Source organism: Prunus dulcis, chromosome 8 (genome assembly GCF_902201215.1).
Source record: "Prunus dulcis chromosome 8, ALMONDv2, whole genome shotgun sequence".
Lineage (NCBI taxonomy): Eukaryota > Viridiplantae > Streptophyta > Magnoliopsida > Rosales > Rosaceae > Prunus > Prunus dulcis.
The window spans coordinates 310,088-323,761 of NC_047657.1; the positions used below are offsets into that span (position 1 = coordinate 310,088).

At 36.4% G+C, this 13,674-nt stretch overlaps 1 protein-coding gene across 2 annotated transcripts; it reads left to right on the forward strand.

The window, feature by feature from the left end:
* Positions 1–239: 239 nt before the first annotated feature.
* LOC117637461 (nucleolar protein 10-like) lies at positions 240–13,041 on the forward strand. 2 transcript variants are annotated; one of them, XM_034372353.1, is made up of 17 exons: positions 240–480; positions 580–757; positions 1,633–1,731; positions 1,882–1,973; positions 2,649–2,749; positions 3,953–4,043; positions 4,125–4,183; positions 4,351–4,471; positions 5,472–5,540; positions 7,079–7,131; positions 7,263–7,371; positions 7,484–7,654; positions 7,755–7,913; positions 8,418–8,513; positions 9,402–9,584; positions 11,117–11,331; positions 12,109–13,041. In XM_034372353.1, the coding sequence occupies exons 2-17, from the start codon at positions 625–627 to the stop codon at positions 12,503–12,505; spliced, it is 2,148 nt and encodes a 715-aa protein (XP_034228244.1). In that variant the 5' UTR covers positions 240–480; positions 580–624; the 3' UTR covers positions 12,506–13,041. The 2 variants fall into 2 exon arrangements, with proteins under 2 accessions (XP_034228244.1, XP_034228242.1); XM_034372351.1 differs by having other exon boundaries at positions 240–468.
* Positions 13,042–13,674: the final 633 nt, after the last annotated feature.

Consider the following 13,674-nt stretch of genomic DNA (forward strand, 5'->3'; position numbering starts at 1 on the left):
TTTTGGGGTAGAATCAAAAAAGGCAAGGCTGTCACTATTCATATGAATAGTGGCAGCCCTTACTTGTCCTTGCCTTAGCCCTTATGGGTGGAGATGTCTTTACTTGTCATTTGTAACGTGAATAGTGGCAGCCCTTGCCTTACATTTGTCCTGCCTTTGCCTTGCCTTAGCTTTTTGGGGTGAACTTGCTCTAAGCACCATTTGTAATAAAAGTTACGCGCGTCACCATACCAGTAGTTTCTGGATGAAATAGCATGTACCTTCCAACATCTAATCACCAGACGAGGTTTAAGTTAAACCCATTTCCCCGTCGCACAGGCCCCCTCCTCCGTCTGCATTCCTCTCTCCCTTCCCCTCCGCCACCACCACGAAGCCAGAGAACAAGTCGTCGCCGGAATCACTAACCTCCTCTCTGAGCTCTCAAAACTTTCTATCCGACCCCACTGCCAAACAACTTCTCTCTTCTTTGTTAGTCCCGGTGTATATATTAGAAGCAAATTTGTTTAAATGGTTTTTATTTGCATCTAATTTTTATTATTATTTATGTTTATGCCTAAGTTTTCCAACTCTGACAAACAGGCGCAGCTCTCTCTCTCTCTCTCTAACCTTTGAGTTAGTGGCCCCATGGCATACGATGGAGGCAAACTCAAGTCGACCTCCATCAATGGTGTCAAGATGTACAGCGTTGCTTCCCAGCAACGTTCTCTCGCCACCTGGCTTGACCCTAAGAAGCGGCGAGCGCTTCGCAAAGACCAAAGTATACCCCTCTTCTTCTTCTTCTTCTGATTTGATTTTTTTCCAGTTAGTTAATTTTGTTTTAATGGAGATACCTTTTGTTATTCTGTTTATGATTTTGTCGACTTTAGAGTTTAGATAACTTCATGTAAATTTATTGCTGATTTTGAGGACTTTCACTGAAAACATAGACGAATATCAATACGTTGATTTTTCTCATTCTAGGGTGCTAATTGGAATCTGTTAGGATAAATTGCATGCTATAGAGCAGTATAATGCTTGTTTTAATTTTTTCTTTGTAATATTATTCGTTCTTTATAGATTGAAGTTGAACAATTAAAAATCATCAGCTTTAATCATTTACATTCTAATTTTATATTGAGAATTGACTCTCCGCTAAATATTCTTATAGAAAGATCATGTGTTAAATAAAATATTATTATTGGTTATGCACGACTGGGATTATGTTTGCATACTTCACGTCAATTTCTCAATAAGGTTTAATTTGCAACTACTTTAAAACCCTGGACGGTGTTCGTGTAAAATTCTGGAAGTGTAGGTTTAAAGTGAAAATCTGCTGAAGCAAACCATGTTCACCTGTAGTAGAGGGAGGAATACAATCCTTCGTTGGGCATTTATTTCTCTTATTTCATTCACTCAATGATGTCAGAGTTTTGGACTCCACGAAAAAATAAATAATAAAAATAAAAATTTAAGTTTAACACAAATGTGCTTGAGTTCTGAAGTCTACTTTCCCAATCAAACTTATTTAAAGGGAAGGCATCATAAGAATTAGTCTGAGATGGAAATATGTTTTCAAAATCATCTCAAGCTGACAAAACTTTTTGGCATTAATTTCATCTAATGGGAGATCTTTCTTCATTGTGTGTTTGTCAGATTATATGCAAAGGGTAGACTTGATCCAGGACTTGAGATTTGAAACTGCAACTACTAAAATCAAGGCAACTCCTGATGGGGAGTTCCTAATTGCTGCAGGTGCCTTTAAGCTTTACTCTATGTTGTGTTTTATTTTCACAATAAAAAGGGAATTCTACATAAAGTGTCTATTTGTGTGTTGCGTGTGTACTCGTTTGGAGTAAAACATTTGAAGTTGTACCAATTGTGATTTTTACTATTGAAATTCAGGTATTTACCCACCACAAGTCAAAGTATATGAGCTGAGGGAACTTTCACTCAAGTTTGAAAGGCACTTGGATTCAGAGATAATTGATTTTGAGGTAGTTTAGTTTCACTCATTTCTGATGTAACATGATATTTGAAATATTTATTCATGGTCCATGGCTGATTTGTGTTCAGCATCTGCCGATTTTTTCAGTTATTTTATCGGTGCAGTGGCTCCTCTCTAAATATTTTTCATGTTTTTGGATTTTCAGTAACAATTATTTATGTACACTCTTGCTTGCAATTGCTTCTTTTTTCTTTTTCACTTACCTTAGCTCTTGCAATTTCAGTTAGTTATTCTTGTAGAGTATGGATGAGAGCATTTCTAAGGAATATAATGAAATCGAAAAAATGTTTAATAGTTAATAACTTACAAGAGTTTTATTTTTGTTAAATAGCAAAGAAAATGCAATTGGAATTTTTATTTATTAAGCAACTGAAGAGCACCGCTTGGGCTGAGACCCAACAATTTGATCTTACAAGTGCACTATTTTTTCTCCCTTGGTCAAGTATAGTTTCCTTCTGAATGGTACTGTTTTCTCCTTCCGAAATCCAAAACTTGAATACTCATTCAAGTTTTGTAGGTTGTTTATAAGTTAAATGCCAATATTATGATTTGGATATCATCGTTTCATGTTCGCTACTTAATGGTACGAATGTCGTGCTGTATTCTCAATATGTTCTCATGGAACTTAAAATATTACTGACTCAACTTTTCATTACTCATTCAGGTTTTGGCTGATGATTATTCAAAGCTTGCGTTTTTATGTGCTGATCGCTCTGTTTATCTACATGCAAAATATGGAAAACATTACAGTGTGCGAATTCCAAGGTTACTCTTTATACTTTGTTTATGTCAATGGCTCATGAATGGAAATAGTGTTTAAACCATGTGTTTGCTTTATAAACTTTGAACTCTATGTTTCATTGTGCATTGTGGTTATTCTTTTCTATTTCTGTTTCTTTTGGCTGTTATGAATTATTGGGCTGTTTGGATAGGATAGTTGAGGATGTGAGGGGCGATGAGGGGTTTATTTGTTGGAGAGGATTTGTTTTTGGCCATCTCTTTGGGTTTTCGTGTCATCAGAGTTTTGGGAGAGATTATTTTCTGTTTGTTTTTCCCAGGTTGGAATGCTTTGTTTCTTAATTCCTTCTGTTGTCTTGGATTCATAATCCTATAAAAACAAAGACAAAACAAGAGGGAAAAACAGATACAGAATGAGTAGCTTTATGCATGTGTGTGTGGATGTATATTAAAGGGGAGTTTGTGTGTGTTTGCCTGTGTGTGTAATTGTATTTTTGAATCCTTCAACATATACACCACAAAATGACAGTGGCCTTTATTGGATCAGTAAAAATATGAAATGATGTTGTTTTCACACGTTTATTATTTAAAAATGGGCCGGCAATAATTCAGAATCTTCTCCCTTTTTGGGTGTCATGTTAGCACCATCTCTATCATTGAATGAGTTGATAGAATCACCAACCCATTAAAGAACTACCAACTTCTTAGAAATGGGGAAAGGTACGTACATAAATACATAAAATGGAGGGCTCTATGTCTCTTTTCTGAATTTTTTTTCTTTTTTTTTTCTTGAGGAGTTGGTGACTCTCTCTCTCTAATCAAATCATACTTATTTTTTCCCTTTAATGTTACCCATGTTGAGTTTCATTAAATTGTTTTCAAAAACTACGTGGCACCAATACAGTAATGAATACTTGAGCAACTACATTACTTTAGAACTAAAGTTGAGCACATCTAGCATTTACCAGAGTTACTTGCTTTTGTTTGAGCCCTCTTTTTCAATGTACGTGAATTAAACTTTTTATCCCTACATTTTGGAAATTTATTTCTATTACTTGATAATATAACTTCATAATTTATTCACAATTAAGATTATGTTTATCATTTTAAAAATAATCAAAGATAGTATAATATATGTAATTTAGTTTAATACTTGTATACTGCATGGGTTGTAGCTTGAATAAGTTTGATATGCTTTCTGCAATGAGTTTATTGAACTTGTGTATGCAGAATGGGAAGGGACATTGTGTATGATTGCTGGTCTTGTGACTTGCTTTGTGCTGCCTCTTCCCCAGAATTGTATAGGATTAATCTGGAACAGGTTTTATTGCTTAACTGGACTTTTCTTTTTATTCTGCTTTAATTCATAGGTACGTTGATAATAATTTTGACTTGTTTGCAGGGGCGGTTTCTCTCTTCCCTGAGCACACAATCAACGGCACTAAATGTAGTTTCTCGGAGGTTGCTTGCTGATCTTTTTTATTTATTTATTTAAATTTTTTTTTTTTTATAATAACTATTTTAGGTTCTTTGGCTTATTTAGTTATCAGATATATGTAGGACTTTCTTATGTATGGTTATTTTGGTTAATTATCTTAGTGTATCAAGCTTTTCCTTTAAAATTTCAGCAAGCTTCATGGTCTAGTTGCTTGTGGTGGTGAGGATGGTGCTGTGGAGTGTTTTGACTTGAGGGTAAAATCTTCGGTTGGTAGGATTAATGCTGTCGCACCTGCTGGTGACATTGACCAGGTAACAGTCCTTTGATCTATTTGTTTTGAGTAAATATTCGTTAATGAAGACCAGGTGAAGTCTAATTGGTTGCCACAATGTAGTTAATTTGCAAATCGATCACCCTTTGAAGTTCAGATTATTTTCAAATACTACTTTGGTCACCTGTAGCATATGTATGTGTCTATTGTGGTTGCAGGTGAAGTCTAATTGGTTGCTACAATGTAGTTAATTTGCAAATCGATCACCCTTTGAAGTTGAAATTATTTTCAAATATTATGTTGATCATCTGTAGGATATGCATGTGTCTATTGTGGTTGTCTGGATAATTTGGTCATGATACAAATGCCAATTTTTTTCCTACGCTTTTGGAAGAGGTAACTATGGGTATGTTAGGTAGTATGGTTTGACAAGTTCGGGCAGAAATTCACCCCGACCAACCAACCTTGTTGATTTTGACTTACTTGAAACTGTAGAGTTATACTGAAAAAAAAAAAAGAAACTCACCAATCCCAAACAATGACCATCAGTTTGAACTGGTTTTGTATCTCTTTCAGTTTTGTTCTATTTCACCCAGGAAACAGCAGACTTTTTTTTATTCATCACTTTTTCAAAAAGACAGTGTCATCAACTTCATTGCTCCATTTTAAATTTAATTCAAAATTAATTCAAATCCAAGGGAAATTACGGCAGATGCTTTAGACTACATAATCAGTGTTTCACCACAAAGCGTTGTTGTGGTAGTTTGACAAAAGCACAGTGAAATGAGGGCCTTATGACCTTCTTAGCATCAGTTTTCGTGTTTCTTTTTTGATATTGTCTCAATTGTTCCTTATCTTTTTTGACAATGGAAATAAAAGAAGGAAGTGGATTGAATGATCCGGCTGGTTCATCAGTTCAGCCACAGATGAATGGCAGGGGAATAAAGTTGTATGCGGGATTCCTGTGAATGATGATCTTTTCTCTTCAACTATTAATCAGACACAATTTTGCTTAATCGGGCTGCCTCCTGGATTTGCAGGAGGTCACTGCATTGGAGTTTGATGAAAGAACGGGTTTTTTAATGGCTGTTGGAAGCAGTGCAGGGAAGGTATGACGTCATTTTTTTTTTTCGCTAGTAAAGGTATCCTGTAATTTGTGTGTGTATATATATACTTATATAGTTGTGATCTCATTTTAGTTATGTGTTTTATCAGAACTAGGCACCATATTTGTCGTTGTCAACCATGCAATATCTGTTGTAGTTTTCGTCAATTTTGATTTTTGATTTTAGAGAATTCTTTTAGATTATACACTTGATAGGTACCGTGTATCTGTATATGCATACTGCATGCATAGATTATACACTTAACAAGCATAAAAATGTTTGAGACAGCCACTTGTTTTCCATGACGAATACAGAGAGGGTTATAATCTGATATACTTGACAGGCTCAATTAATCTAGTGGCTCCTGGAAGAGTGACAAGTACTCTTTGAAGTGAAAAACCAAAGTGCCAGCCAACTTGGGAGCTAATCAAAACTGTTTGTCAAATTATCAAGAATTTTGCATAGACTTTTCTCTTATTAAGAAGTCATGTGAATTGTCTTCTTTATGTCTACGAGGGGGGAATTTTAATTGTCATATTTAGGCCCCACGGTTACTTGCACCTTAGTGCATTATAGGAAATTGTTCTATTTTTCAGAAAGTGCATAGTCTCTTATCCAAATAGAGATGGTGTTAACGTGGTGGTGGATGATTTTCCCTTGGCTACAATGTTATTAATGAAGGTGTGTTGTTTTGTGGTTTTTCTGTTTTGTTCCTCCCTGTTAGTTTGGGAGGTGTTGGTGCTGTTTGTTTGTTTCTGTCTTGTTTTTTTTTTCTTCGGTTGTGGATGCGTTATCCACCTCCGTGTTTCTTTTGCTTAATAAATTTCGTTTCTTCTATAAAAAAAACAATGTTATTAATGAAGGTGGAAAAAAGGTTTTGCAAGATATCTGATATTAAAATAAGGTAATCAAGATAAGAGATAACTGGGATCAAACATCAGGTAGGTGGTGATTTACATGGTAAATTTGGTTATGCAGTGGATTACAGGTTTATGGTCTTTTTGTGGAGATTACTGAATGCCTTGTTGGAGGATGTGGTGATAAAAAAAACCATTTGGGGGTATAGTGTCACTAACTTATAACTGAAGAAAAGGTAGAGGGATGAACACTAGGATATATGGATCTCTTTGGTCAATAATATTATGTTGTGAGTGGAGGCTAAACAGAGCAGATTCAAGGGCTTGGAGATTGAACCGACAGGGAATTTCTCTTGCAAATCTTTTTGTAGATATCTTTGTTGGGAGTGAGTCTCGTTTTGTGTTCCTGAGTTATAATGGTCATTTACTGTTATTTAACATGTTACATGTATAATTGTAATTGTATCCGTATTCTAGTTCTTCGAGAGCTGCCGTATCACCGTATCATATTGAATTGTCAATCCTGTACTCATATCTGTGCAATATAGGCTGGCAGGCACCATCTCTTCTTTCACCTTCAGTTGTAGTCGTAGAGAGCCTCTATCAAGAATATGTCAGAGCAGTGCCCAATATTTCTCAAATAATGTAGCTCTGTCAATTTACATCGTGTCACTGACTTTGCAGGTACTCGTCTATGACTTGCGTTCATCGCATCCTATACAGGTTAAGGATCACATGTGAGTTACTTCCTTATAACTTACATGTGAGTTCACGTATTATGTGGATTTTTCTGGTTCAGCACAATGAGGGAGTCTGTTTTTCCTTTTATAACTTACTGGTTGTTGTGAATACTGTCATTGGTTTATAGGTATGGCAGCCCGATATTAGACATTAAGTGGCATCAAACTCTTAATTCTGAGGCGCCAAAGTTAATGACCACTGATAATCACATTGTTAGAATATGGGACCCTGACACAGTAAGACATTATATTTGAGAAGACTTTTTTTTTTCCCTTTTTTTTGGGATCTTTGATGATTGGATATTAGAATTCCGTATTTATAAGTAAATAATTTTTCCATTTTTTGCAGGGTGAAGGCATGACCAGCATTGAGCCAACTGCTGGAACAATTAATGATATATGTGCATTTCCTAGGAGTGGATTGATGTTGCTGGCTCTAGACTGCAGTCAGATTCCATCTTATTTTATTCCTGAACTTGGACCTGCACCCAGTTGGTGTTCTTACATGCAAAACCTTACTGTGGGTTTTCAGATGTTATTTACTTCTTTCGTATATGGATTTAGTTTCATCTCGTGTGGGGTCTTCAGTTATAGTGCTAATATTTGAGTTCGTTCTACAGGAAGAGCTAGAGGAGGGTGGACAGACGACCATCTATGATGATTTCAAATTTTTGACAAAAGAAGACCTTGAGAGGTTGAAGTTGACTGGTCTCATCGGAACCAATCTCCTCAGAGCTTACATGCATGGGTTTTTTATTGATTATCGGTTGTATAAAAAGGTTAGGCTGCCTTCCTATGTTGTGTGATTATTTTTATGAAGGGTGCATGGGAAGCAAAATAATCTGTATCATCCACTTTGTATGTTGTCCCCCCCTTTTGTCTTTAATTAGAGTGAAGCAAATCTTGGGACGTATATGGAAAACATGAGGCATATCAGAATAGTTGGATTTGTTTCAGGAAACTGAGAATAATAATCTGTATTAGGTTTTTACCTTTATTTTATAATTACTTTTCTCTTACCCCTTCACGACTCTTATCTGTTTGTATTCTTTTGTGGAATTTTTTGTTGGTAATAATTATTCTTTTGAAATGCTTGTTTTTGGCTGTTTTAGGATTTAGTGAGTTCTTGGATGTGTTTTTTAAGTTGTCTGTCTTGAAAGATGCATATTGTCATTGTCAAAGCTAATGTTTTCCATGCTCGAGTAGGGTATTTGTTTTATTGCTTCTGGTCATTATACAAAGTAAGTTTACTGCTTTATTTCATAGTATATACATTCTGGCAGGCAAAAGCTTTGGCAGAGCCTTTTGATTATGCTGAATACAGAGAACAACAGAAACGAGAGATGCTAGAGAAAGAACTTGGAGGAGAGCGAATTACGGTTAGTTATTTTCATCTACAATTATTCAGTATTTATGTAGAGTTTTTATTTATTTGTTCAATTACTCTGCATTGATCACTATGTACAGCTCGTAAGAAAATTTTCTCTTATGACTCGGGCAATTGCAATAAAGTGCATGAGGATTGTGAGCCTGCATGTTCAAGTTTCCTCAATTCTCCATATTATTTGCATATGCATATATGTATATATTTCTTTATTTTGAGGTGAGGTGGTTTTCAAATAATTGTTGGAAAACTTGGTATTCTCTTCAAAGTCGTTTGACTAGGTGTGAGTTGAGTTCTGCCACTTTCATCCTATACATTATAAATATATCTTCTCTCTTTTTTACTCAATCTTAACATCCATAACTCTATAACACACTTAATGAAAAATACTCGATGCACCATATATATTGAGATATATATATGTAGTTATTATCTCTTTACTGTTCAACCAGAGCAACCTTTGATCCTTATCCTCTCTCATTTTCAGTTTTATTTTTGGTTCAGTTTCCAGAAAATTTGAAATTACAACTCTTTTAATTGTTAACTCTAGTTATCCCCGTCGCATCTAAGATGTCTCTGAATACTTTTTAATCCAAATTAATCCCTAAGTTTTCTCATGTACAAAATTTTAAAGATACACATAGGGCATACACCTTTGCTCTGAGGTGCTCTAAATTTTTCAGAGAACTGACCCTTTTGTATTTCAATGCAATATAAGTAGGATTCAACTGTTAAATTTTGGGGTTTTCAAATCTCCTTTAGTAGATTGTAGGGTTGTAGAGTGAATTATATCGCTATGGACTTTAGTTTGTGGTATATGTCAGATTATCTACTTAACAATGATACCTGTATCCCTTGTATGTTTTACTTTTGTTTGCTGCAGATTAAGAGGAAATTGCCCAAGGTCAATCGAACTCTTGCAAAGAGTATTCTTGATAATGAAGATGCAGAGAATGAAATTAAAGGTGCTGATAGCAATGAGACTAAGAAGCCATCAAAGAAAAAGAAGGCACTTGGTAGTGAAATTCTCAAAGATGAGCGATTCGGAAATATGTTTGAAAATAAGGTATGAAAATCTGAACCTTTGGCTCCTGTAAGAGAAGGGTGACAATTTAACCCAAAAATATGTTCACGTAGTTCACCATACTTTTCTATAAATTTTTAATCCAAAAAAAATAAAAATAAACATAATAATTCTTCATCCCTCTCCTCCCCTCCCCCTTCCACCTCCTTTGCCTCCCTTTCCTACCCTCTGTCTCCTCCTGGTTATGGCCAGTCATCTCCATCCCACACCTATCCTTGTTCCCAGGACTTTCATGTTCTTGTGTTTTTTCAGAAGATTCTAAGGGTCTCGAAACTCTTAAGAATTGAGGGAACCTGTCATCCTTTCTGGTTGTTGAATGGGTCACCCATCAGTGGACTGATTCATTTCTGTTCCTACCTCGCCATGTGTTCTTCCCATCCCTTCCAATGTTTTCAATGGCAATGGTGGATGTGTGCCATTTTGTTACCTCACAAGCCGAGTAAACCTCAAGTCATTAATGCGTAACCCGTTTGACACTTGAATTATTGTGGAATATATTTAACAAATATAATATAAGCGTACAACTGCTCAAGTGCGGACTGTGCAAAAATGCATTGGCTGACTTGCTGGTCAATTGGCAACCAACTACATTTTTTGTGAGGATATTTGAGTCGGAGATTCCTCATTATGCCATTTCCCCCAATTTTGGTCGGACTTTTTTTTCTCATAATGCATTTTGTCTAGTTCCCTTCATAGCTGATATGGATGGCTAAAGTGCTTTGCTAGGTAAAATTTCTTGCTTGGATTGTTGTCCATGGGAGAGTTAAAATACTTGTGAGCCCGACAATGGTAAAAGGGCTTGCATCTGTCTCTTATTCGCTATTGGTGCAACATGTGCAAAGGCGCAAACAAAGTATTGATCACAATTTTTCCTTCCAAGTTCTATGCGTTGAGACTGTTATATAAGCTCTTTAGGTAGTTAGATTAAGCTGGGTAGTTCCTCTTCTTGTGACCATTCATGGAGAGGTTTTTGCGCTTTTGGTGGAGGGAAGAACACAAAGGTTTTGTAGTGTTTAAAACAAATTGTGTTGGGTTTTTTGGTTGGGAAGGAACAGTTAAATTTTCAATAGTAAAGAAGGGGATGCAGTGGACTACTTCTATGGGACTATGGCCTGATTGTGGGACTGACTTTATGCTTCCGCGTCTTTTGAAGTGAGAGACTATATTTCTTCCTTCTGAATTTGGATTAGGAAGCAGCTCTCTTACGACTTTGTGTTTGGTTGTCTTGCATTATGGCTTGCTTTGCTGGCTGGTTGTTTTGCTGGTTAGCTCATTGTTTTTCAGGCTTCCGCTGCTTGCACTGTTTTAGTTTAGTGGACTGCGGGATCATTTTCTGTATTAGTTCCATTTCTGTTTATAACATCTTATCAATTTCCTACAAAATGAAAATAAATATACAAATAATGAGAAGTCAGGGCCAAATCGTGTACTGCATATTCTTTCTTCTTCTTTTTTGTTAAATTTTTTTTTTTTTTATATTTTATAATGCGTTCGTTTTTGTAATTTGTGTTCAGGATTATCAAATTGATGAGCTCTCGCAAGAGTATGTGGCTTTACACCCTATGCCTTCTAAGAAGCAACCATCATTGGTGGAGGAACATTTCAAACCTGCCATGGAGGATGAAGATCAGAACTTAAGTGATTCTGATGCCTCCGCATCATCTTTGTCATCAGAGGATGAACCTGGCAATGAAAAGAGTAATATGAGAAAGAAAGGACGAACTCCAAGGTGAAGATTTCTGTTTCCTTCATAGACCCTTGTTCTCCTGTTTATTTATTTGTTACATTGCATCCATGTCCCTGAGTTTCGTGGAAGTTTAGGGATCTCCCGCTTATGTTTAGAAGTTATACTATCCTGTCCTGTCTAAGGATATTTCACAATACATGTTAGCATTGGGGGAGATTTCATTTCAAGAGTGGGTTTCAATCATGATTTTGGGGTAGAAATATCAGTTGATCTGTAGAAGTTTTCCAAGTGTCTATGACAACAAGATTGAAATTATTGGTTTGCCTGATAAACATTTTGAGTTCAGTTACGAATGGAGGAGTCTAAAAGACAAAACATGTGAACATAGGACGATACAGAACTGTATCAAAGAAAATTGTATTCTCTATGAGAGGTCAGTATAATTCCTGAAAATAGAATATTGAAAACATAAGTGATGTCTGGGCATTTTGAATAAAATCTTAGAAGGTTAGCATAATTTTTTTCTTTTTTTAACAAGAGCGAACCATCATTGGTCCAGTTTAATGGATTTGGGTCCCTCGAGGAAGGTGCATAATTCACTCTGATCAATAATTGGATCTGTCAGACATGAGCAACTTTTGCTAGATTTGGTGATTTTAACCGAAACCTGATTTGTCTATTTTCTTTCCCGTGAACTGTTGCTATGTAATTCTGTGTATTTATTATGTATGGAGTTTTGATTCGAATCTTGAAATGTCTGTTGGAGGTTAAAACTCTAAATCTGAGTTACTAAATATCTGTTTCCTGAAATTCTGTTAGATTGTATGAAGTGAAGGATGAGCGGCATGCAGAAGCATTCTTAAATCATGAGTCATTTGCAAAGGAGGAATTACTTCCATTGGGTGAGAGGGTAGCAGCTCTCAGAGATGATCGGCGGGTTTCTGCTATCCCAAGTGATGTTAAGCTGGGACCCGGAGGTTCACGTGAGATTTCCTTTAGAGTTAGAAGCTCAGCCAAGTACAAAGAGGACGAGGAGGATGGAGAAGCACAGCGTGGAAAGAGGAGGGGAGTTCAATCATTGGGACTAAAACCAAATAGTAACGGATTTGGAAGTCGAGGGAGAGGAGGCAGGGGAGGTAGAGGAGGCAGAGGAGGAGGGAGAGGCAGCCGAGGGAGAGGAGGGCATCACGGGAGAGGTAGAAGTGGTGGGTGGTAAATTATTTCCAATTTATTTATCAATTTGTGTATGCATGCGCCATGTTGTCGTTCTTTAACCAGCCTTTATACAGAGTGACGGTATCATTTTGCTGCTGATATGGTAAATCAAGGGTAGGGAAATCTCCAATGAGGTACAACAGAGGAAATGAAGCTGTGTATTGGAATTATTGTACTTATATTATCAACTTAAACGTATTCAAAATAGTCTAAACTGGTAGAAGTTAGCCAGAACTTGGAATTGGGTTGTAGTTCTATTCTATATATCATTTCTACAATACTTGGGAGTTATGCAACTATGACTATCAGACTCGATGCGCCAAGGCGCGGCTATACTTGTTTGTTTAGCAAGCGGCCGCATTCTCCAGGTGGAGGAAGTGATTCAGGAGGATGAGCTTAAAGCAACGTCTATATTTTCAAATTCCGAACCCGCCCCACCCGAAAGCGCATGTGAATTTGTGGATCTTTATTTATTAGGTCTGTCGTAGCATGTGTGCAATATGTACTGTACATGTTATTTATTATTTTGTTGTATTGTGTGTGTCGGTGTGCTATTAAGGCTAGTTTAGGATTTTCCTATGTAGTGTGATGAACCATAAGCTACGAGTATGAGCTAGGATTGTTTCAACTAAGCATGAACCAGATTGAAAAAAAAGAAGGGGAATAGAAAATACTCGAAGTTTATATATGTAAAATCCAATATGCCCTTTGATCTGGAAAATGTCACAAGACCTTCGGAAATTGCATAGGCTGCCATTTAGAAATGTTGACAACACGTATAGATGTATTAGCAACTGCTATTGATTATTGATCCAAAATAGACTTCCAGAGTTTTCAATTCCTTTTCAGCTTTCCAAAATCCTATTGAGCCGCTCACGCAATTAGAAGCTTCGATTGGTCCTTTTTTGACCCCTGGGTTTGACCAGTGAATACTTTTTGTATTAATTTCCCAATAGATTGTATTTATTATTATTCAATTACACCGTTGAATTTGTCCAAATATTTTCATGGTTGAATTGAATTAAGGAGTTTGGAGGAGCCTTAGGCCAAGGCATTTGATCAAAGGATGAGAGGTTGGGTGCTACATAACCATCTAAACTTGTTGCAATTCAGCCTCAGGCCCATTGTGTTGATTGAACGAGTCACTTTCTAATTGGTTGCCTGTAGTGC

Coding starts and splice junctions, on each gene's coding strand:
- LOC117637461 (XM_034372353.1), top strand. CDS start 625: ATGGCATACGATGGAGGCAAACTCAAGTCGACCTCCATCAATGGTGTC. Junction 1,974..2,648: donor CAGAGATAATTGATTTTGAG/GTAGTTTAGTTT, acceptor TTACTCATTCAG/GTTTTGGCTGATGATTATTC. Junction 11,332..12,108: donor AAGAAAGGACGAACTCCAAG/GTGAAGATTTCT, acceptor AAATTCTGTTAG/ATTGTATGAAGTGAAGGATG.